The 22,866-nt window shown below is 36.1% G+C and overlaps 2 protein-coding genes across 2 annotated transcripts; both read left to right on the top strand.

Annotated features, from left to right (window-relative positions):
* Positions 1–147: 147 nt before the first annotated feature.
* LOC139149624 (salivary glue protein Sgs-3-like) lies at positions 148–13,039 on the top strand. The gene is made up of 6 exons (XM_070721463.1): positions 148–166; positions 598–807; positions 8,663–8,818; positions 9,308–9,463; positions 10,436–10,579; positions 12,888–13,039. Exons 1-6 carry the CDS (start codon positions 148–150, stop codon positions 13,037–13,039), a joined length of 837 nt encoding a protein of 278 aa, XP_070577564.1.
* Positions 13,040–17,755: 4,716 nt separating this feature from the next.
* Positions 17,756–22,071, top strand: LOC139149615 (uncharacterized). Its single transcript, XM_070721452.1, has 7 exons — positions 17,756–17,780; positions 18,880–19,044; positions 19,492–19,561; positions 19,797–19,950; positions 21,356–21,405; positions 21,689–21,809; positions 21,970–22,071. Exons 1-7 carry the CDS (start codon positions 17,756–17,758, stop codon positions 22,069–22,071), a joined length of 687 nt encoding a protein of 228 aa, XP_070577553.1.
* Positions 22,072–22,866: the final 795 nt, after the last annotated feature.

Here is a 22,866-nt window from a genome sequence, read left to right as displayed (position 1 = left end):
TATTTTTTAATGAAAAGGGTTTATTTACAATAACTAGGGGTCCACCTAGCTCGTTCTTAGCCGTGCACCTCCTACCAGCTAAACGTTTTTTATCCAATTGGACCTTTCACCTACATCAACAGTCCATAATGATATGTACCCTCTATCATGCTCCAAATCTCACAATGTAAATTAAGCAGAAACATGTCATGCAGCACGAAATCTTAAACTCCAGAAATCCTGCGGGATTTGTGTGTCCGACTGCTATTCCGTGGACGAACAAACGAGGGACTACATTAATGCCAGCATTTCCCAGGGTTGGAGAATTAACGATCTCTGGGTCTTTTGAAAGATCATGACCTCGGGGACCTCAATATGCAAGGCATCACTCAAATCTGGAACTACATGATATTCCCAAATCTCAGAAAACTTTTGGTCTATACTTGCCCGTCTCAAATTCAGTTGGCCGTTTGTGCTATACAAGCGCCACCACTCACATCTCGCGCGGTTCGCTATCCTGCCCCTTAACTACTGAAGCCGATAATTTTTTTTAATACCTGCATTATTGAAGAGTTGTTTGTGAACAGGGACTTATTATCTACTACTCTGTTTCCGTAGCTCAACGTTTAAGTGGTGCGGTGATCAGAGTTGGTAACAGTGACGTCATTGCTGACAACCAACAGTGCGGAGAAACCATAACAGCTGATGAGATCAGCACCAATGAGATGATAGAAGTTGAATGCTGTCTGGAAGGTCGTTTTGTCTCCGTGCAACTAGAAAACAAAGTTGACAGTCTCACCCTCTGTGAAGTGGAAGTGTTAGGCGAAGGTAAAGTGAAAATATTTTATGATCATCTATGCACGCTATAAAGTAAATAATGTCAGTTGTTATTTGAATTAAGCAATTAATCTTTTCAAACCATAATTAGAAGACTAGTGAAAACATTTTGGATTTGATCAAGATTCTAATGTTTTTCTCGAAGATACTTGAGGTTCCTTAGGTAGTGGAAATTTTGTCGTATATTGTTAAATCGGTACGAATTGAATTACAGTGTTATAAACAAACAAACATTACTTTGTACATTAGGTGACATAAATGTACCATATGCGGCTTTAAGGTTGTATGCGCCTCGAACGCGAGACTTCAACCTTTTCATAAATTTTACTAAAATCAATTTCGAACCATTCTCTTTTATTTTATTTGATTTAAACTTTATTTATTAATCTCGATAACTCCATAGGTTACGAAAACCTCTTTTCATGGAGGTCGAGACACAAAAAGACATAAAACACAAATACAATCAAAAATTAAAAGAGAGACAGTACAAATCACGCAAGAAATGATACAGTGCATGAGAAAACAGCATTAACAAGTTTCGATGTACTTGGTTAATAAATAATTATGACAAGCCTTTTTAAAATCATTAACATCTTCCAGCTCCCTAAGATTAAAAGGTAAATTATTAAATTCAATTGCACCTGTTACTTGAAATGACTTTCTGAAAAACTCTGTTCTGGCTCTTGGAATGTCTAAAAGATGCTTATTTGCAGATCGTAAGTTTCTCGAAGGACGGTATTCGTTAAAAAGTTCATTAATATTGCATAGTGCGAGCTTTTTCGTAGCTTTAAAAACTAGGACCAGCCTGTTTAATTGAATTTTAAAAGCGAGTGGTAACCATCGTAATGTACGATAAAGATCCTTGGTTGGCACACTGGAATCAGTATCAAGAATAATACGAATTGCACGTCTTTTTAGACGCTCGAAAATCTGTAAATTAGTATTTGATATTGAATCCCAAATATGCAAAGTTGGTACTAGAAAAACCAGATATGAACTGAATATGCTCACGTGTTTTACAACAGGTTCATTAATAGCAGTACCCTTTACAGAACAATAAGATATATGTTATCAATATATGTAGCAGGTTTTTTCAACTTCGCACAGTACTCTCAGAGTTTAATCACTAGTAACAAAACTTTATTTAATATGAAAATGAGCTGTTAATTAACTTGACACTGCTCAATGCTTCATGAGACAACTAGATATCCATCAGATCAACATTTGTAGCACGTTTTATTTAATTTTGTGCTGTAATTTTAGAGTAATGTCACTAATCACAAAGTTCATTAAATATGCAAATAAACCCTAAATTAGCTTGACACTGTTCAATGATTCATAGCACAATTAAATATTTATCAAATCAATTTCTGTAGCACGTTTCACAAAATGTGGTGCCGTAATTTCAGAGATATATACCTAATTACAAAGTTTATTAAATATGAATCCTTAATTAACTTTACACTACTAAATGCTTTACAACACAGTTAGATATCTGTCAGATCAGTATATGCAGCAGTTTTCATGACGTTTGATGCAGTTATTTCGGAGTCATATGACTATTATTATAAAACTTCATGAAATACGCAAATCAGATAATTATTAACTTGACACTGCTCAATGCTTCTCCGTACAATTGGATATTTATCAGATCAACATCTGTAGCAAGTTTCATCAAATTTAACGCTGTAATTTTGGAGTAAAATCACTAATTACAAAGTTCATTAAATATGCAAATGAACCCTTAATTAATTTCACACTACTAAATGCTTTACACTACACTTAGATATCAGTCAAGACAGCTTATAAAGAAGCAAGGAGTGATCAACTCTATCGAATGCCTTCGAGAAGTCCACAAAGAGACAATAAAATTTTCCTCCTTTAACACTGAGATACTTTTGGATTACAGCGTGTAAAACAAAAATATTATCAACAGTACTATGGCCTTTTCTAAATCCTGCTTGGCATTCGGATCTTACATCATTGTTTTCAGCCCAGATGGTCAGCCTTTCATTAAGAGTAGAAGTAAAAATCTTTCCAAAAATATTTAAAAGTGAAATCCCCCTATAGTTGTTAACATTATTCTTATCACCATTCTTAAGCAAGGGTACAATTACACCGGTCGCCCAGTCTTCGGGGAAATACCCAGATTCAAAAATAAAATTAAACAAAATATGAAGGAAAGGTGTTACAACAGCAGATGAATATTTGAAAAACTCACTTGGGATTCCATCAAAGCCTTGGGATTTCGAACATTTCAGCTTTTTGAGACTTGATAAAATCTCCTGTTCAGAAATAGGCCTATTTAGAGTTTCAGCATCCTGAGTTTCAGTTACAGAAACGTCAAAATTTTGTAAGACTTCACTCACTGATTTAGAGAAGCAGTGATCACTAGAACCAGTATCCGCACACTGTTCATACAATGTTTTAAAATAATCGTACAATCATCTAGACTAATATTGTTTGAGCTGCAGCTTGTACGATTCATACATGATTTCAAAATACCTAAGATGTTTGATGAACCCTCCTTGAAAGCGTTTGAAAGTTTCTCTCCAATGACATTTTGAAAATTTAACTTTTTACTTCTACACGTTTTTTTGAAACCTTTTCTTGCTGCAAAGTACTCTTTTAAGGCAAAGCTGGTATTTGACTTCCTGGAATCTTTCAGTTTGTTACACATACTAGCGTTTTTTGAGAAAACACATGTTATCAAACCAATCTACTTGTTAACGCTTAGTTGTTTGACACTGCATGTCTTTCCCAGCAGTTTTCAGAGCGCAGGTAAACTTATCAATAGCGCTGTCAATATTCGGCAAGCTGTCTATTGAATCTTTGAAGAGACTTGTTACCTGAGTTGAAGATACATTTTCCAGGAAGGTATTTCTGAAATTTTCGCACCATTTAAAACACTCAACATTTGTACACTCGTGGTTGTTTTCACTAGTCACACAACTGACATTTCTAAATACATTACATTTAAATTTACATGTTAACGCCATATGGTCTGACTCAGTACGTTGATGTACATGAAAATTCACCACGCTGTCAAATAACTCAGAAGAAATGATGACATAATCTACAACACTTGCCCCAGCATACGATAAACATGTGAAATGACCAACTTGATCTTCACCTGTTCGACCATTTACAATATGCATACCTACTTTCTTACACAAATCAATCAAAACCTTACCAGCTGGGTTTACAGCCGAATCTCTGGACTGACGTGGTTTACAGAATGTATAACCAATATCACCCAATAGAGGTACATGATCAATTGAGTCGTCTATCATACAATCCTCAAGTGAACCAACTCTGGCGTTAAAATCCCCAAACAGAATGATAGAACTTTCGGCGTTGAAAGAACGGACATTTACTAAGTAATCCTCTAATTTTTCGATTTCACTCGTGCTATTTTCTGGGTGAATATAGCAACAGCCCAAAATTACATTTTTATCACATGAAAATACTGATTTGTCAAATTCGAGAAAAACACAATTTTCAAGATCACTCTGAATTTGCTTAACTTTACCGATCCATTTTAACATATACCATAACACCACCACTTGGTCTACCCCTTCGAGACTTTCTTGTGGCTGCGAAGAAAAACAATTTATAATCGGAAAGAAAATGACAAGTATTTTCTTTTGTACAAAACGTTTCCAAAACACAAACATGATATCTAGCGAAATATTTTGTACCTTATGCAATCTTAACAAAGTCGAGGATGAATTTCACTTCTTATTAGAATGTCCTGCCTATAAAGACTTTCGTGTACTTTATATTTCAAGTGAAACTTATATCCATCCAAATTATTGTAAATTTAACCGTTTGCTACAATCATCAAATGAAGGAACGATACGTAAGCTGTGTATATTTATTTATAAGGCATTTAATTTCCGAAAACAATGTCTTAGTAATTAATTTTCCTAACGATTGTAAATACTTTGTTTCATACTATATTTATTTCATACCAAATTGTAACTTTTCTCTTGTGTAATGTAACTCTTTGCAATGGGGCCGGAGGCCTTGAAATGCAAATAAAACATCCATATGATATCAGTCAAATCAGTATCTGCAGCAAATTTCATCACATTTGGTGAAGTTATATCGGAGTTATATGACTAATTACAAAACTTCATAAAATATGCAAATGAGCTATTTTTTAACTTGACACTGCCAAATCTTCTAAGTATACTTAGATATATATCAGATCAATATTTGTTGCAAATATCATCAAGTTTCGTGCAGGAATTTCAGAGTTATCTCATTAATAACAAAAGATCATTAAATATGCTAATAAGAAGATAATTGACATGACACTCACAGTATCATCATAATGTTCTGAGACTGTCATCTGTGAAAAGTTTCATGAAATTTGGTTAAGTATTTCTTGATATATGTCTACACTGTGATTACCGTCTCCATAGGGAAACCATTGTACGGAAAAAAAAAACAATATTGCATAACTTCATTAATATGCAAGCCACACTAACCGAAATCTAATCAGTTCTTGCAAGTAGCATATGGTACCTGTGTACGAAATCTGACTTGAATCCGTTCGGGCGGTTTTGAGTTATCGTGTAAACAGACAGACAGACAGACACACACACACACACTAAGATACACACCCATTGACAGACAGACAGACGTCGCTATGAAATTAGCCCACGTGTTTACACACGTGAGCTAATAAAATAATCTAACCGATGTTTGAAATTCGAAATGGCAGCCATTTCTGTGTGAACAGTATGGGAAAAATAGTTTTGATTTTTGAAAAACTAAGACGTTCGAAATCTTTTGTACTTCACGAGCTTCAAAATGAGCGCCACAAGAGGTAGATGAGAGAAGCGTTGTAAGAATTTGATAGTCCCAATATCTGTCCTCGGGCTCATTCTACCCTCATCCACTTGATGGCACTGTTTAGTCAGCACCGGCTTGTGAGAGCCATTCTTCCATAGCAGCACTGATATTATTCAATAATGATTTGCAGGGACTGAAAGTAACGAGCATCGAAACTGTCAGTTGTTGTAATTCATGATTTGTCAATTGTATTATTTTTAATGTCAATTATACTTTCTTCTTTAAGTCGCCAAAGCATGTTAAGGTACGCAGTGATTGGATTTTCAACTCAGCTGATAAATGTGTGAACTGCATTGTAATTTGAATCAAATGTAATCAATAACAGTTCATTTTACGCGACCAGGACGCCTTGTTGGCGAGCCAGCTTATAGGAATTTCAATATGCCATGGAGATTAGAACAAGAACTTGTAATAGGCATACAAAACAAAAATGTGAAAAAATTATCGAAAGTTACAGTTACTAACCCTTTAATTGAAAAGTCAACTTTATCTATTGAATGCGTCTGTTATGTTGATAACTTTATTTTGATACTCAAAGTAAATATTTTTTCATCTTGTTATTGAAGCGAAAATAAGGAGCAATGACGGTTAACCAACAACCAAGACAAAGTCGCCATTTTAGCGAAAATATTGTATGCAAGATATATATTTCCCAAAATATTGCACGTAAATGCTTGTTCTCACACTCGCCGTCCTATTCTTTGTCTTTATTTACCAATGGCAAGGTCGATCTCTCACTAATAAATCACATGATGTCATTTTCTTCCTAAAACCCTGAAAGTGCTGTCAGTATAGGTACACTGTGTACATTAAAGCGCTGACGTGCGCGTATTCGTCGTCTACTGCTCATTTGGTGGTGAAATGTAAAACTCCAGTACTGATTTACTTAAAGCCAGATTTAAGTTGTAGAAGTTTAAATGAATCCCGGTCGATTCATTAGTTGGTATTATGCATTTAGTAGCAGATATGTTTTATCATTACACGCGTTCATGCGTCCAATTATCTTGAGTATTATGTTTGTACCTATGTATTGATGATGAAAATACAGCCATCTGATCGGTCAAGACATCTGAAACATTTCACTATTATTTCAATTGCCATAGAACAGACTTGACTTCCAAATCCCCTGTGTATTATGTTTCATGACAGAATTTCAGTATACTGTTATAGTGTAATACCAATGAACCCTATCACTTATACTTATACAAGTATGTTTTGACCATTTTATTCAATATCTGTGCTATAGCACGTACATACATGTCATTAACTGGTGAAGATTACGTGGTAAACTCGTCACTTGATGTGGTTTGTTGATTACATTATGGTCGGTCACGGGGCCCGACTGAACCAAGGAAATTATCTGAAATTGTTGAGGCACGTGACACGGTGGTATAAAAAAATATAGATTCACAAATAAATAAACATAAACTTTCAAATCCGTGCAAGTCAAGTGTATACCTGCCAAAGTTTCTAATTTTCAGGAATGATATGACTTATACATTTTTACTCCTTGGACTCTTCGGCATGACATATGTTGGAAAAGACACCTATATTTTTGATTTATTCCTGTGTCTTTCTCAGTGATATCGCTATATAAATGTGAGAATGAAGAGGCAAACCTAAAATGTGCTACTGGGACCATTCATGTTTTATCGGCAAACTTTGGACGGACACGGAGTGATGTCTGTGGGAATAACGCCGAAACTGACTGTGAAGAAGCCAGTAGTCACTGTAAAGTATCAAGACTGTGCGATGGAAGAACATACTGTAGTGTTTACGCATCGAATAGCATCTTTTGGGACTCTTGCAGAGGGAAAATGAAGTACCTGAATGTCTCCTATACATGCCTCGTGGATAGGTCAACTTGTCCTGACGCCTGCAAAACAGGTGAGTGTTAAGCATTAAAGTGGCCATCCACGGTCACTGGTTTTCGGATTAGGATCAACTCCAACTAATCAAACACGGGCAGTTGAAGTGTTACATTCGCTTTATCGCTTTCTACACAAATTTATTCCGACCATTTAGCAGCGTTAGTGTACGTGAAAGAAATCTTACACTGCACACTGAGCACTCAGTATCGAGAATCTGGAATCGAGCTCAGACCTGCACAGATAGGCACAGAGCACAGATCGGGTTCGAAATAAACACCTGAAGATTCACGCTGTGGTTTACACAACCATTTCATACTCTAACACAGCAATTTTAAATGCACAAGCGATCGTTTCTTGTCAAACTTTTGCAACATAATCGACGAAAAGTAGGCGTAAAGCGGTTAGATTCCAAAACTAACGCTGTAACCTTGTGACCTGTTTATAGAAAGAAAGTCAAAAAGTTCTGGGGCTTTCTCCCCCTTGTTGCTCGGTCGGTGACTGTTTGTACAATGAGCGTCGCCGCCATCTTGCTCGTTTCGAAGCAAGCCCCACCATTCCTCCTTTTTAAGTCCTATCTAAGCACTGTATACTTGTTCAGGAAATAAATAAATAAGCTCAACTAAGAAAGATCATCAAACGTCGATGGATTTAAATTCACCAGAAATGATTATATTTAAGAAGAAAGATCGACGAGGAAAATTCACCGGTAATCATTGTGAAGTGCACATCAATTCTGTATGGAGTGACTGTTACAACCTATTTCTGAGTGTTATAACGGCAACCGCGTGATTTTGGCATGAATTCTGAATATCATCCAGTTGAATTGAATTATTATATAAATATGAAATTGTGAAAGTAATATCATATTTATACCAACGATATTCACAATTATAAATGTAATGAGAACATAACAAATTTTAACACATCTGTTATGACGAATAAAGCTTTCTGGCTCTATGGTTCTAACGTAGTAAATTTGACATAGGACGTAAAAATAACCATAAACGCGACAATAAATATCTATGGATTTTAAATTTTTACGTCGTAACAATTGTTCACGTCAGTTTTACCCACGTTGGTACTCTTAATGTTTTATTTTATTTTAATTGCAGCTTCCACAACAGTGGAATCTACTACTAACAAGGAACCTACACAAGAAATTTCGTCTACGACAAAGGAAATCAGTACAACAAAATTTCCTAGCAACGAAGCTACTAAAGAAGAAACTCCGTCACCGACATTAGGACCATCACCAACCAGAGAAGAGAGTAAGTTCAACGATGGCATTTCATTTTACCAGTTTCTCTTTTATGTGTCTTGACCTACATGACAGTCTTACACAGAGAATTTCATTAATAATATCATGTGGAGTTTGGAGCTTATTTTATATTTAATATTTCATGTCATTTTAATGATATTGCTAAAACATGCAAATCTGACTATATACCCTATCGTCTACCTGATTTTTTGTCATTTCAAGAATTGCTTAGCATTCATAAGATATGATACTTGTTGCGTTTGTAAGGCTATTATATTCCAAAACTTACGCTGTAATCGAGCGTTGATGTATTATGATGAATTTTTGTTACGTGTTTATAGAAACAAAGGTAAAAAGCTAGAATTTCTGGAACTCTGTCTCCTTGTTGCTCTGTTAGTGGCATTTTGCAAAAGACCGTCGCTGCCATATTGCTACCTTTTTAACTAGTCATTGATGTCCACGTTGTTGCTCTTAATGTTTTATTTTGTTTTTACTGTAGCTTCCACAACAGTCGAATCAACTACTAACAAGGCAACTACGCTAGAATTTTCGTCTACGACAGTGGAAATTATTACAACGAAATTTCCTAGCACCGAAGCAACTACAGAAGCAACTCTGTCACCGACATTGGGACGATCACCAACCAGAGATGAGAGTACGTTCAACGATGCCATTTTATTTCATCGGGTTTTTTTACGTCACTTAACTTACATTACAGTCTGATACACACACAGAATCACATTGAAACAATATTATGTAGAGGTTGGCGCTTATTTCATATTGAAGAATTCATGCCATTTTTAATAGAATTGTTAAGACATGCAAATCTGACTAAATACCCTAACGTCTAGTGTGATTTCTCTCATTTCAAGACTTACTTAGCATTCATACGATATGACGCTTTGTGGTTACTTTTGTAAAGAGATAACATTCTAAAACTAACTTTAATCGTCGTCGATGTATTTATGATGACGACAACATTTTTTCTAACGTCTTTAAAGAAACAAAGTAAAACAGCTAGAATATCTGGAGCTCTGTCCCCTTTTTGCTCGGTCGGTGGCATTTTGCATAAAGATCGTCGCCACCACATTGCTATGTTCAGGAAGTAAACAAATAAGCTCAACTAAGAAAGATCATCAAACGTCAATAGATTAAATTCACTGGAAATGATTAAATTAAATAAGAAAGATCGGCGAGAAAAATTCACCAATAATCAATCTTAAGTGCACAGTCCCTCCTGTATGGAGGGACTGTTAAAACCGTATTTCCGAGTGTTATAACGGCAACCGCGCGAATTCGGCGTGGATTCTAAATATCATTCAGGCTTCCAGTACAGTTGAATTTTTATGTAAGTATGAAATCGTGACAAAATATCATTTTCATATCAACGATGTTCACAATTATAAAGATAATGAGAACTTAACAAATTTGAATAGATTTGTTGTGACGGAAAAAATCTTTCTTGCTCAATAGTTCTAACGTAGTAAATTTGCATTGGAGATTAATTACCTTTATAAGTAACCCTAAACGCCGCGATATTACAATGGATTTATATTTTTTATGTCATTTTTATCCACATATTTACTATAAATGATTTATTTTGTTTTTACTGCAACGTCCACAACAGTCAAATCTACTACTAACAAGGCAACTACACAGGAATTTCCGTCTACGACAGTGGAAATTATTACAACGAAATTTCATAGCAGCAAAGCAACTACGGAAGAAACTCCGTCACCGACCCTGGGACGGTCACCAACCAGAGATAAGAGTAAGTTCAACGATACCATTTCATTTTACCGGTTTTTCTTTTATGTCACTTAACTTACATCACAGTGTGAAACAGAGAATCACGTTGAAACAATATTATGTAGAGGTTTGCGCATATTTTATATTGAAGAATTTATTCCATTTTTAATAGAATTGTTAAAACATGCATATCTGACTATATACCCAAACGTCTACGTGAGATTTTTGCTATTTCAATACTTGCTTAGCATTCATTAGATATGATGCTTTGTTGTTCTGAGGAGAACGTTTGTAGTGAATGCAGGTGGCGTCATTTTCTATTGCCAGAAACGTTTCTTATCACCCAAGCACGTTGTAACTACAAGCTTTTTTGAAATTCACTGTAATATATCGTGTACAAAGTAGTTAAGTTTGCTTTATACCATTTTATCAACAGTGTGTACGAAACGTATTGGCAAACACATTATCAGTATAAACTCCGAGAGCTCGCTGATAGCAGTAGGCCGTGCGGGTTTCAGGTCAAATTCGAGTAACCCTCTATTGACATGCAGTGATGGAATATGGTCTAGCGATTTCCCACGATACACAAGTGAGTAATCACCTGTACGTTATTGAAGTGGTCTTCATAATTACTAGTGAGCAGTTGACATCCAGTTTCAGAAAAATCATATTTGATGATGAATTTACGAAATCCTATCACAAATACTAACAAATGCTAAGTACAATACACTAATCATACGACAAACTCGAAGAGCCGGAGATCGTCAAAAATTGTTGACTCTTTTTTCATGTATAGAAAGCTTTCTCTAAAATGTCTGTACACGGGTAAGGCGGTGGGTATCGCATAATCAGATCACTCGCAATCTTTCCCGAAAACACCCTTGTTATTGGTAGATTTCATTAGATCATACAGGGATTTCTCTGTTTTTAAAATAACTAACACGTAATAACCACTATGAACTAATAATATGACATATTCAAAGAGTATTGTATCAGGCTTTCTCGGTCTACTTTGCCGGTTGTACTAAAACATAAAATTCCTTAATTCTTCCAATCAAATTAACTTCCAATAAGATCTGCGCTTACCAAAGCCAGGTTTTATACATGTAATGGGAACTCGATGGTTAATGTACAAATATCATTTGCCAGGCAAATATATGACCGACTTGCGCATTGGTATTTGTCTAATATGGGCGTTAAGTGGTCGAGGGCCCCTAAAGATTGGTCTCTCTGTACATGGAAAAAGGGCACCAAACTTAGTACTTGCAGGGGTAGGTGAGTAACAAGGTGGGGGTTTAAAGATCGCAGCTCTCAATCTAGCTTGTGATGGAACATCCGGCTTTTTAGAGTTCCGTCCCTTATACGCATGTCTCATGAATATTAATATCTGCTCGACCGAACAAGATTTAATTTCACGTAACAGCTCAGAGCACATATTGTAAGCAATATTTCCATGAAGCGACGATTGTAATATGTAATCAATAATACGAGGACTAATTCATTTTCTTTGGGGGATTTCAGATTGCATGAAGTTTTCTCCACAAAAGCCTAATCTATTTGTTTTTATACTACGTGTCTGCCCTGTTACTGTTGGACTCTTGACCCTGTCTTACAGATATAAATGAATGTAAAGAGGACAAAAGCATTTGTTCTCCCCTATCGACGAATCAAGAATGCATTGACAACATTGGTAGCTATAGATGTGTCTGCCAACGAGGATTCGTTTCACTTGGAAGCAAATTATGTGTGCCCTTGTTCCCGATGGAGAAACAATGCAATATTGGTGGTAGGTTTGACAACATTGAATAAAATTTGAGCGGAAATAAAGACGTAATGTTTTGGGTGATAACTTATAACAACTGATTGACCAGAAAGCAGTTTAAATGGAATAGATTGATTGGTCGCAATAGATCTCTTGATTGATTGGTTGATTGATTGGTTGATTACATATTTATTTATGGATGAGGTTAGTGTGATGTACAGATTAAAATCCCTTATTAGCATAAGGCAAATTCTGGCTGATGTTATCATATAAGAATCCATGATATATTCATTTTAAGCTTAATGACTGAAAACGTAATTGACAGACGGATATTTGCACTTGTATCTGTTTCATCTTTTCATATGACGAAGAAATACTTTCGGTATCATCGCCGTTTAGCTTGTACCAGTGCAACTGATCACGTATACAATTTAATACTTATGACAAATGACGATTACCTTTCGGCTTATAGTTCAATATATATGAACTTTTAACCGGTCAACTCATCCCAATATGTATCATTCAATAGTAATCATGCAATTATACGTCAAAAGTTTTCATTTCGTAGCCTTCAAGACATCTAAAACGTGCCCGGCTGGACCAGACACGCTAACAAACACTCACTGGGAATCCGTACCTGCGAATTGTACTTCAGACTGGGTGAATTGTCCGGATGGCTACACAGGTAATACGTTTATCCATGCCACCGAGTGTTCGTAAGCTTCATTTGGTAAAACTCGGGACACTCGGTAAACAAATAAAACATATCCGTTGGCTAACCACGAACTGCTCCGAATATGAAATGTTTTGTAACCATGTTCATATTTGTTTCATATACATATATGCCTGCATCTTTGTCCTATTGCCGTTTCAGCTTGCTAATATATGTTTCTCTGTCTATCTTTGTATCCGTAATCCTTCGACTAATACTTTTACATAGATCCATCCGCCCATGTTACCAACTTATCTATCATCCTATCGTCTTTATACTTGTTATATATCTGTCTTTATATACTGGGTATCTGTCTGTCTAAGGAATGACAATAAGTTATTCCATTTATTTCATTACACCATCGTCGTAGGGAAAATGATGAGATTCTGCGATGAAAGAGGTGAATGGTGGGAACCCTACGCAACTGAATGTAAATCTGAAGAAATTCTACATATGATCGAACAGGTCAGGTTTCAATTTGTTGCAACGATATTCCCTCAAGCAAGACATTGAATATTCGATAAAAATGATTTTTTTAATGGCGAGTATATGAAATTCCTATTTATTTTTTACTCGTTGGATAAGAGGCTAAAAGAGATAGCTGCGTTGAGCTTCAAATGCAAGTCCACTTCGTTAGCATGTGACATTACTCTGAAGTCATGATATTCATGGTCTTCATGTACAAAATAAAATTGGTGACAAAAGTACAGAAACCGGCTACTTGTATGACTATGGTAAAGATGCAGCGTCTAGCTTTATGAAGCTAACTCGGACATTTATTGCTGCAATGAAATATGAGATGTGTCATCGTGCATTTGAATAATAATGTAATAAATATCCTCTTAGCTAAAAATATAATGTCCCTCATGTAAAGTCGGCGAATGTGTATAAATAATTGATAGTCGTTGTAAGCCCTGAAAAATTGTCAGTGACGATTAAGTTATAACACGATTGGAACTAATTTTGGATAATTGGATATTATATTACTTGGTTTCATCAGCATATGTAAGCTCATCTAATTTTCCTTTTTGCAATGCACTTGTTTTTATGAGTAGTAATTTGTAATGTTTTTACTTTCAATTATATGGCACCTATCAGTTTTGAAAAATTTGAACAACCTAAAGAGCCAAATATTACAACTTTGTTCCAATCGCGCTTACTGTAGATTTTCAATAGGATTCGAACTCACAACGTATGACAACCAGTCACCTAACCAAAAAGTATTGTCAAACCGCTCGACAAAAACCCCATCCTAAAAAAGATTGGTTCAATAAACGACCTGAGTTTTTACAATTATTCTGACTGCGACCCCAACACACGCTATAGAGTTCGTGAAATACTCGCACTCACATATTCGCTATCATACATCGCACACAAACTTTATCAGAGCAATGATACATTGATTAAGACAGCCTCGGCGGCAATTCTGTCCACCAGCAGAGCTATCGACCCAGAGTAGAAAATTAACAAGGAGATCATTTGAATATTTCAGGTCCCTGACCTCAGCGTAGCATCCAGAACAGCAGCATTGCTCACCAACATCACAATGTCTATGGATAAGGCCTATGCAGGTAACCTGTTGCTGGCTAAATACGTGATATCTGAGATTCTTGATAATGATCCACTTTCCTCACCTGGTAGTGAAGACGACAAAACGATGTATCTGCAGGTAATACATCAGCCCTACGAAGATCCTTTTTCTCAATTCGATCAAAAGTGTAATCTGGAAAAGTATTATATATTCTTCTTAGCAGTTAATTTGTCCTAACAATTGAAGATGAAATATACGCTGCCTCGCTCTGGACTAGCATTTGCTTTGCTTTTACATATTCGCAAGAAACAAAATAGAAATGTATGAATGTGTTAATTTGTATATTATATTCACTTTTTAGTCATCGCATATACATACAAACTTGGTTCATGTAACAACCACAATTTTATATGAGAATCCGGCTAAGCCAGGAAGTTAACAGAGGCCATATTTAAGTAGTCGACATTTAACTTTAGTTTAAAGTGCTCGTACATGTTTTTACGGTCGATCATAGGTTTTCCCTTACAAAAATGAATTGGTAACCTATGATTAGTGGCAGAAATGAGAAACTGACTTACTTCTAAATCATTCTATAGAGGGCACCATTTTGAAGCAAAAATGTACCACCCACTACTGCCACGCTAACTGTCCATGTAGCGTAATTAAGTATGAGACATTTGCCTATGATAAGAGAGTAAGAATTTTTACCAAAAGCATTTGATTAGTTTGACCAAGGGGATATCACCTGCAACTAAATTTTTTCAAATGGTTACGGTATGGAAGGAAGTTTTCGCTCGCATAGTTTGATTAAATACATCAAATGTTGAAGGTGGGAACTGTGATTGCCGTAAAGCAAGGGGTGTCTTTGTAAAGAGGTCAACAATAATGTAGAATTTAGGCAAGCGTATCAGCAATTTGCTTGTAGCAGCTTCTAGTGTGCGAGTTACTATTAGTTCAGGGTCAATTACACATCAAATTGTGTACAAACTTTTGTTGATTACCTTCAAAGCCCTGAATGGACAAGCTCCACAATAACTCAGGAATTTGATAACACCTTTTGCCACATCACGTGTTCTTCGCTCATCTGATAAATGTCTTCTGCACACATCTAGGTGGATTCTGACTATCTATGGCCTCTGCTCCTTCTCTGCGCAGCAGCCCCTGTCCTTTGAAACTCTTTAGATCTGGATATAAAAACCTCTCCTAATCTCAACATTTTCAAAAGACTCTTAAAAACTTACATCTTCCAGAGAGCATTTTCATTGTTACTCTAAGCGCCACTGAGCATATTTTAACTTTGGATATTTGGCGCTATACAAATTTTCTAGATAGATAGATAAATAATAGAAATATATGAACTGTGTGGGATTTGGATTTCTATCTTTTATGGATATAGTTCATAGTGTTTTGTGCAATTTCTGTTGATGTTTTGGCGTAGCGCGTCATATGCTGTTAGTGGGTGTTTGCTATTGAAAATAGGTTATTTGTTCCTACCATTTAACCTGTAATGTTATGTGTTATATTTCAGTCGATTGTAAGATTCGTGAGTGCTCTATTAGATGCAGACACGGAACCAAGCTGGATCCAGATTCATGAAGTAAGAACCCATACACAAGTTTTACTGAATCAATAACTCAGCAAATATTTTATCGCACTTCTTACATCAAATTAATTTTCAGGACTAAATGCACTGTTATCTTTGCTTTTAAAGTGCCAGAATGCGCGAACACTTAAGTTAACGAAAAACTATAATGTGTCCAAATTCCACTCTTTGTCTGACAGTGTATGCCCCTTGTTGTGGTCCAAAGGTCATGCTACTCTTCGCAACCAAATATATTTTGTCTTTTGAACATGGCGTATTGAAGTTCTAAATGTAAGATTATATTTATTTTCGATAATATAGCAATTTGGGTTCTACAAGTTTTATTATAAAATAAAACTGAATCCTCGATCCGTAGGTTGGATTAAAGTGTACGAGTGTGTGTCTGAAAAATATGCAACATATTTACTGACGTTTGTGATCACATTCTATCAATACCGCCACCATATATACAAAACTTTTTTATCAAAAACTTTTTTATGTTTATTAAGTTTTGTGGACAGACAATGTACTAAAAACTACGTATTGTAAACAGAGAGAGATACAAGTCCCAAGGTTAGCATAAACAAGTATCATTTTGCGATTTAAACGTTTTGCTGCTTCTCTAAATGTGGAAAGGTTTCTCACTCTCACCGAGCAAAGCACATAATCTAACTTGATTTCATTTCACTTTCAGACCCGGGGCGTTCAGTTAGGTGCCATAACTTTGTTTGACACGCTGAACAGATTCGGAGAGACTGTATATCGTTACGTCCGACAGGTCGACACTGAAGTCAGGCTTTACAGCAAAAATATAGGTATGAAAATCTTTCAGTTCAGTGGTAATACCGTTGTTGACTGTATAATATGTCAAATTATATCTTATATGTCCAATATATTGATAACGCAAATACAGCGATCTGCTTGGTCGAGACGTGAAAATGACGGTGCAACATTCGCGATATAGCACGGTTGGTACATGCACGAACTATCAACGAGAGAAACCCCTTTTTGACGTTCCCTGGCAGAACTTCAACATACTGTTATGATACAATAGCCATAAAACCACACCCACCGACAGTGCACCACTCGGTTTTGACCAGTTCACGTCATATATACACGAGCTATTATGTCGTACACTGGTCAAAATCTCGTGGTATACCGTCGCTGGGTATGGTTTATTGCCTTATAAGGGATGCGTTTCCATTTATTACAGCGTCCAAAATCGAAAAATTTCTTGCAATGATGAAGGATATCCTGTAATGACACAGTGTCGTTAGCATGTACCTAATGCCCTGTTAAGGATTAAGGAATAAAGTTAACTAAATTTATATTATATCATGCTACCATGCGCCATTCTGATTGGACGAGAGCTCATTCCACCGATGCTAAAATACTGTTTTAGCACTGATAGCAGTGCTAAAACGGGCCCCTAAACCAGCATTTTTGAAAATTGCCCGGTCGGTGCATCTGAACGTACCTATCTAAACAATACACCCTCGAGAAAGACCGAAACAGTCCACTTTGTTTCAAAGACCAAAGACCGAATTTTGATACACAGATAAAGTGTGGGTGTGTAACTCACCTCTTGGTGTAAATAAGTTGGGATCGATGATGAAAGACATCTCTGAAGCAGCACGTTTGGGGTATAATGCATACAAATATGGGGCGACAGCGCACCGTGTTTTTTCGTGCACTTTGCGGGAGTCGAGACGCGATATATCCTAATACCGCTCTTTAAAATGAAGATAGTATTCGTTCATACACAAATAAATTGACACTTCCTCACAGTAACGGTATGTCAGATATTATTTTCCAAAGTTTGGGCTATAACAGATCGGGATGTCCTAACGATGTAGACCAAGAAGTTCAAAATAACAATGGGATGACTTCTGGCGACTGCGGCGATATTTGACATCAAATGTAACGAGCAGTTTCAGCGTCCAGCTCTCCCTGCATCGGGCAACACACTCAGAATCTGCACAACTGTTCATCACAGTTGCAGTCATCGCAAGTCTGGATTATTTTAAAAATGCTTGTTTTCTGATACAATTAACGTCCAAATTATCCATCAAAAATAGATCCTGTAACTTCACTGTGCCACCACTGAATGTCGCGACGGTATTCGGTACAGAATGAGACAAATCTATTTTTAGTATGCCAAAAAAGCCTGGACTCTATTGTTCTTATGTAAATTTACGAAAAAAATTGTAACTTTTTTCTTTTGATTAGAACTCTTGACCCATTTTCTGTGTGAGTGCAGCAGATATTTTTGACAAGTATCGTTAGTGTTGCATGCGAATAAAATGCAGTGTCGATATGGACGTAATGCTTATTTATCGTAGGATACTGTGTGCCTGTACGGAATCCCAACTTATAAAAATGCTCGGTCTCGGGTGCAGAATTTCCGATGTTCGATCTCTCAGACGTCCATTTTCTGCATTTGGCGCTTAGAGTGATGAAAATACCCAAGTAAGACAACAAATACACGCAAGTTGATATAACATAATAGCAATAACCCCCTTCGCAGTCGGGTATACACTCGATTTTTGTACAATCCGCTCCATATAGCACTCGCCTATCGGCTCGTGCTATATGTCGCGCATTGTACCAAAATCTCGTGTTTACCCTCCTGCGGCGGGGGGGGGGGGGTTATTGCTTAAATATATTATAGGAAAGCATGAAAATTCAATATTTCTCATGAACAAGAACGACATTCTATCTTTTGATAATACTAGGATTTGAAGCAAAACAAGTGAGGTCCTATGCCGACGATCTGGAGTTTCCGAGCAAAGTGAAAGTTGCAAGACACAAGAGATCACAGGAAAGTGTTTGGTTTAAAGTTGACGAAGGAGGAAGTAAAGTTGTCATACCCGGAGAGAACGTCATACTTCAAAATTCAGGTAATTCAGTTAAGAGTGTTTTAATATCACACATTTAGTTACCCTTAATGATGAACCTGGTCTGTGTTTCAGGACATATATATTGATCATAATGCTTGACGATAGAGGTACTAATGATTATGTTCTTCAATCCAATCGCACAAAATATCCATCTACTGAGATATCTTGTAAAACCTGTGAACGTTTTACCTCGAAATATGGTATGAAGAAAGCATTTTTCTGTCAATAATTTTTCATATGAGTGCGGAAATCATACAAACAAGAAAAACTATTTCAAATTGCTCATGTTTAAAAGCGCCTTTTAGACAGCATGAATAATTGATGTAGAGGTCGCTAGGATTGGCCACATTCAGGTTTATTCAAATTATCAATGCAATGGTGCCAAATTAGCTATCGGTAAAGTTCCTAATGTCAGAAACAAATAATTCCCTTTTAAATTTCCAACAGATCGTATAACGGTGATTGTTTTTACTTACAAGAACCCGGCTAACATACTGCCGCCTGGCGCTCAAAAGGGGTAAGTTGATTTGTCTCACGTTTAATCGAAAATTTATTGAGACTGTTTTGTGTGCTTTCCACATACTATATGGTCCAATAAATGTAGTTGTACAGTAAATGTACTTAACTGCTTGTTATCTTGCACGAACAGAAATGTGAGATGATAACTACGGAAATATATTTCGCCGTAATGATATTCATACTAGGGAATGAAAAATCATACTCGTTAACGATTACCGATATTTCATTTCTAGAACGAATAGACAGTGGGTGCGTACAATAACTGCGACGAAAAAGGTTAAGAGAGTTAACAGTCCCGTGATTTCGGTCAGTGTCTACAACAGTGAAGAAGGCAAGCATACAAGAAAGCTTCAAGAACCTCTGACCTTCACGTTATACCACAAACAGGTAAATGTAATTGGTATTGCTTTTAACGTTGATAAACTTTTTCTCAGTGTTGTGTTGTCAAGTTCCCCCTGTCATGGCATTGCTACCAACATAGCCGTGCACATTGATACAGACTTCATAGATATTCCTTTCTGGGGATATACTTTAAATGCGAAGTCTGAATTAAAATAGAATTAATGACGCATGCTCCCAGTAGATCAGGAAATGTGGTAATTAAATGTGAAAACTCTCAGAGAAGAAGTTGCAGAGTTGAAGATTGCGGTAGAAAATGAATATAGGGTTCATGAAGTCTACATTTTACAAATCCATATACATTTTATCAAATTCGAATGCCATTAGCACATGGCGCATCCAAATTAATGCAATTTGAAGGAACTCTGACATATACTTTTGAAAGAAAAAGTTGTTTAACCAAAGATGGGAACACTGCATCTTAACTTAACGTGTACAAATACTATTTTACATAACAAATTACGTAAGTCGTCTCTGGGTACCACCAAACAGCATTTGAAAGTCATGAAAGTCATCAGGCGAGTGGTTTCCAGGAACAAGGTGTTTCAACCTAATTATACAATAATACCTACCCTTGACATATACAAACAACGCCATTTATATTATATCAAAATAGTGTCACCTAAAGGGACCTACATTGTAAATTTAAAAGCGGTGTGAGAAATGCTTGTAAAAAACGTTTTAACAAATATTTAAATAATAACCCTGATATTGACATACGCGAATTTCATTATCTCCCTCCCTTAGTAAAAATAAAATCAGTTACCTTATGGTACCCTCATGGTAAATTTGAAAGTTATGTGATGAGTAATTAGCGAGAAAACTCTTTTGGTTTTTTATTTGACTGTTTTATTGCTTTGTGTTTTAAAATAGATAGACGTATTGGCCAAAAATGTATACCATTATGCAAATTTTTATCATTACTTGAGCAGATTCTGATTTGATTATATACAGAGCGTCTATACTTATTTGAACAAACATCACGGAATGAAGTAAATATTCTCAACAATTTGCATCAGTAACTTTTGTACTAGTTTGAACAAAACCGGACCTTGCCAAACCTACTTGTAGCGACAGTACATCAACCATCTACACAGTCTAACAAACGTTTTTGAAGATGTGTTGAGGAAGTCAAATATGTTTTCTTGTTTGTATGATTTTGGCTAATGCGCGAAACAATTGTAGCAAAAAATAAGTAATTATACATCTTCGTACCATGTTTAAAGGTAAAGCGTCATCTGTTTTTAAAGATATCTCAGTGTATGGATGTTTTGTAAGATTGAATGGAAAATATATTGTCATTAGCAAACTTCTGTTGTCTAGCGTATAGTCAATAAATATGTCTTGAAACATTAATCAAGTTCGTCTAGTAAAATTTGGTCTTTAATTTCAGGCTGGCTACAATGCTAAATGCATTTCTATGATCCACGGAAATCCAACTGCGTGAGTTTTATTTCCTCCTATGCTCTATATGCAGCTTTATATGCAGACATTAAGATAAAACGCAAAATCTTGTCGACTTTAGGACAAAATTTTAACGTTCGGAAAATTAGAATGTCATAATCTTCAGTATTTGTCTGTGATCACATAAAATATTTCAAATGTTTTTAAATACAAGTTAGCAAGGAATTGTACATTTGTCTTATACGATTTTAAGGGTGTACTTAGAAAAAAAATATTGAGTAATGAAAACAACAAAGTAAGTCTTTCCTTTCTTTGAACGCAGTGTATGGAACTATAACAACTGTCGCAAAGTGAACCATAATGCAACAACTGATTTCACAGAGTGTCAGTGTGATCATGTAGGAAGTGTAGCGATAATAACAACAATGGGCACAATGCCAATGGTAAGATTTACCCACTCTTCAAAAGTCAATTTTGTTTGTTATTTATGTAATACTAATATATTGCTAAGAATGAAATAAATAGGTTTCGCTAATACGGACGTTTTCACCTCTTCTTGCCTCAAATTTCTAATGTCTCTCTAACCTTGTTTCCTCAAAACAGCCATTTGCGGAATATGCTTTGAGCAGAATTATTCTTGTAGCAAACGGCCTAGCAGCGTTCCTGACAAGTTTCACATTTGTGATGCTGTGCCTCAGAAGGTAACTTAATTGCTTACATTCATTTTCCTCTTAAGAAACGAGTGGCACTTATTTGCTTGATACAAAGAGTACAGATTTAAGTTCCTTTGCTAAGTTTCAGTTGATCTTACGGCGGGTTGCAACTTTCTTACCCTAATTTGGCCTGTTTCAGGTCGTTTTCACAATTCTTCGGTCTTCTTTGGTCGCTTTTGCTCGGTTCAGCTCCGTTTGGTTTGATTTGGGTCGTCTCAATGTTGACAAACACCCCTCAATTTATAGCGACCATTATTTTTCATGATCGTAGTACGGCGTAGAATTCGCAATCTGTTGCGTTGGACATCTTATCGTTCAAAAGCTAACTTATGTTTAAGATGTCAAATGTTCTTCAAAATTACATTGGTACAATTGAATACAGCTTAAGATTGTAATGTCAAGTTGTATTTCTAAGAAATTTGCGGCTACAGTATTGCGAATTCTACGCCGTTCTACGATCATGAAAAACAATATTAGAGATCAAAATGTCAAACTCAAATGTTTACTATATCCTTATAGCACGCTTTTTCGATTTGTAGTTGTGAATTATGTTTTTGAACAATTTGCGATTGCGGCCACCAGCTAGCTTACATCGATCATACAGACCGCTCATTGTATGTGCCCAACAGGAACAGTGACTGTGAGTCCGTTCACTCGATCTGGTTAGACCTCTATATAACTGATAACTATTTCGTTCTAAAAATCGAGCTATCATCATAAGGAAAATTTTCTGAGAGTGGCCTGAGTATGGGGACATTAATTTTAAAGGATCGCAGTAATGTCTATG

Source organism: Ptychodera flava, chromosome 2 (assembly GCF_041260155.1).
Source record: "Ptychodera flava strain L36383 chromosome 2, AS_Pfla_20210202, whole genome shotgun sequence".
In the NCBI taxonomy this organism is placed as follows: Eukaryota; Metazoa; Hemichordata; class Enteropneusta; family Ptychoderidae; genus Ptychodera; species Ptychodera flava.
This window is presented reverse-complemented; position numbering and strand designations above follow the sequence as displayed.

Excerpts from the sequence above, each read along its gene's own strand:
- LOC139149624 (XM_070721463.1), top strand. Across the intron at positions 8,819-9,307 it reads ATCACCAACCAGAGAAGAGA|CTTCCACAACAGTCGAATCA; the intron begins GTAAGTTCAACG and ends TTTTTACTGTAG. Across the intron at positions 9,464-10,435 it reads ATCACCAACCAGAGATGAGA|TCAAATCTACTACTAACAAG; the intron begins GTACGTTCAACG and ends CGTCCACAACAG.
- LOC139149615 (XM_070721452.1), top strand. The coding sequence starts at position 17,756 with ATGAAAGACATCTCTGAAGCAGCAC. Across the intron at positions 19,045-19,491 it reads CGTCATACTTCAAAATTCAG|ATCGTATAACGGTGATTGTT; the intron begins GTAATTCAGTTA and ends AATTTCCAACAG. Across the intron at positions 21,810-21,969 it reads CAATGGGCACAATGCCAATG|CCATTTGCGGAATATGCTTT; the intron begins GTAAGATTTACC and ends TCCTCAAAACAG.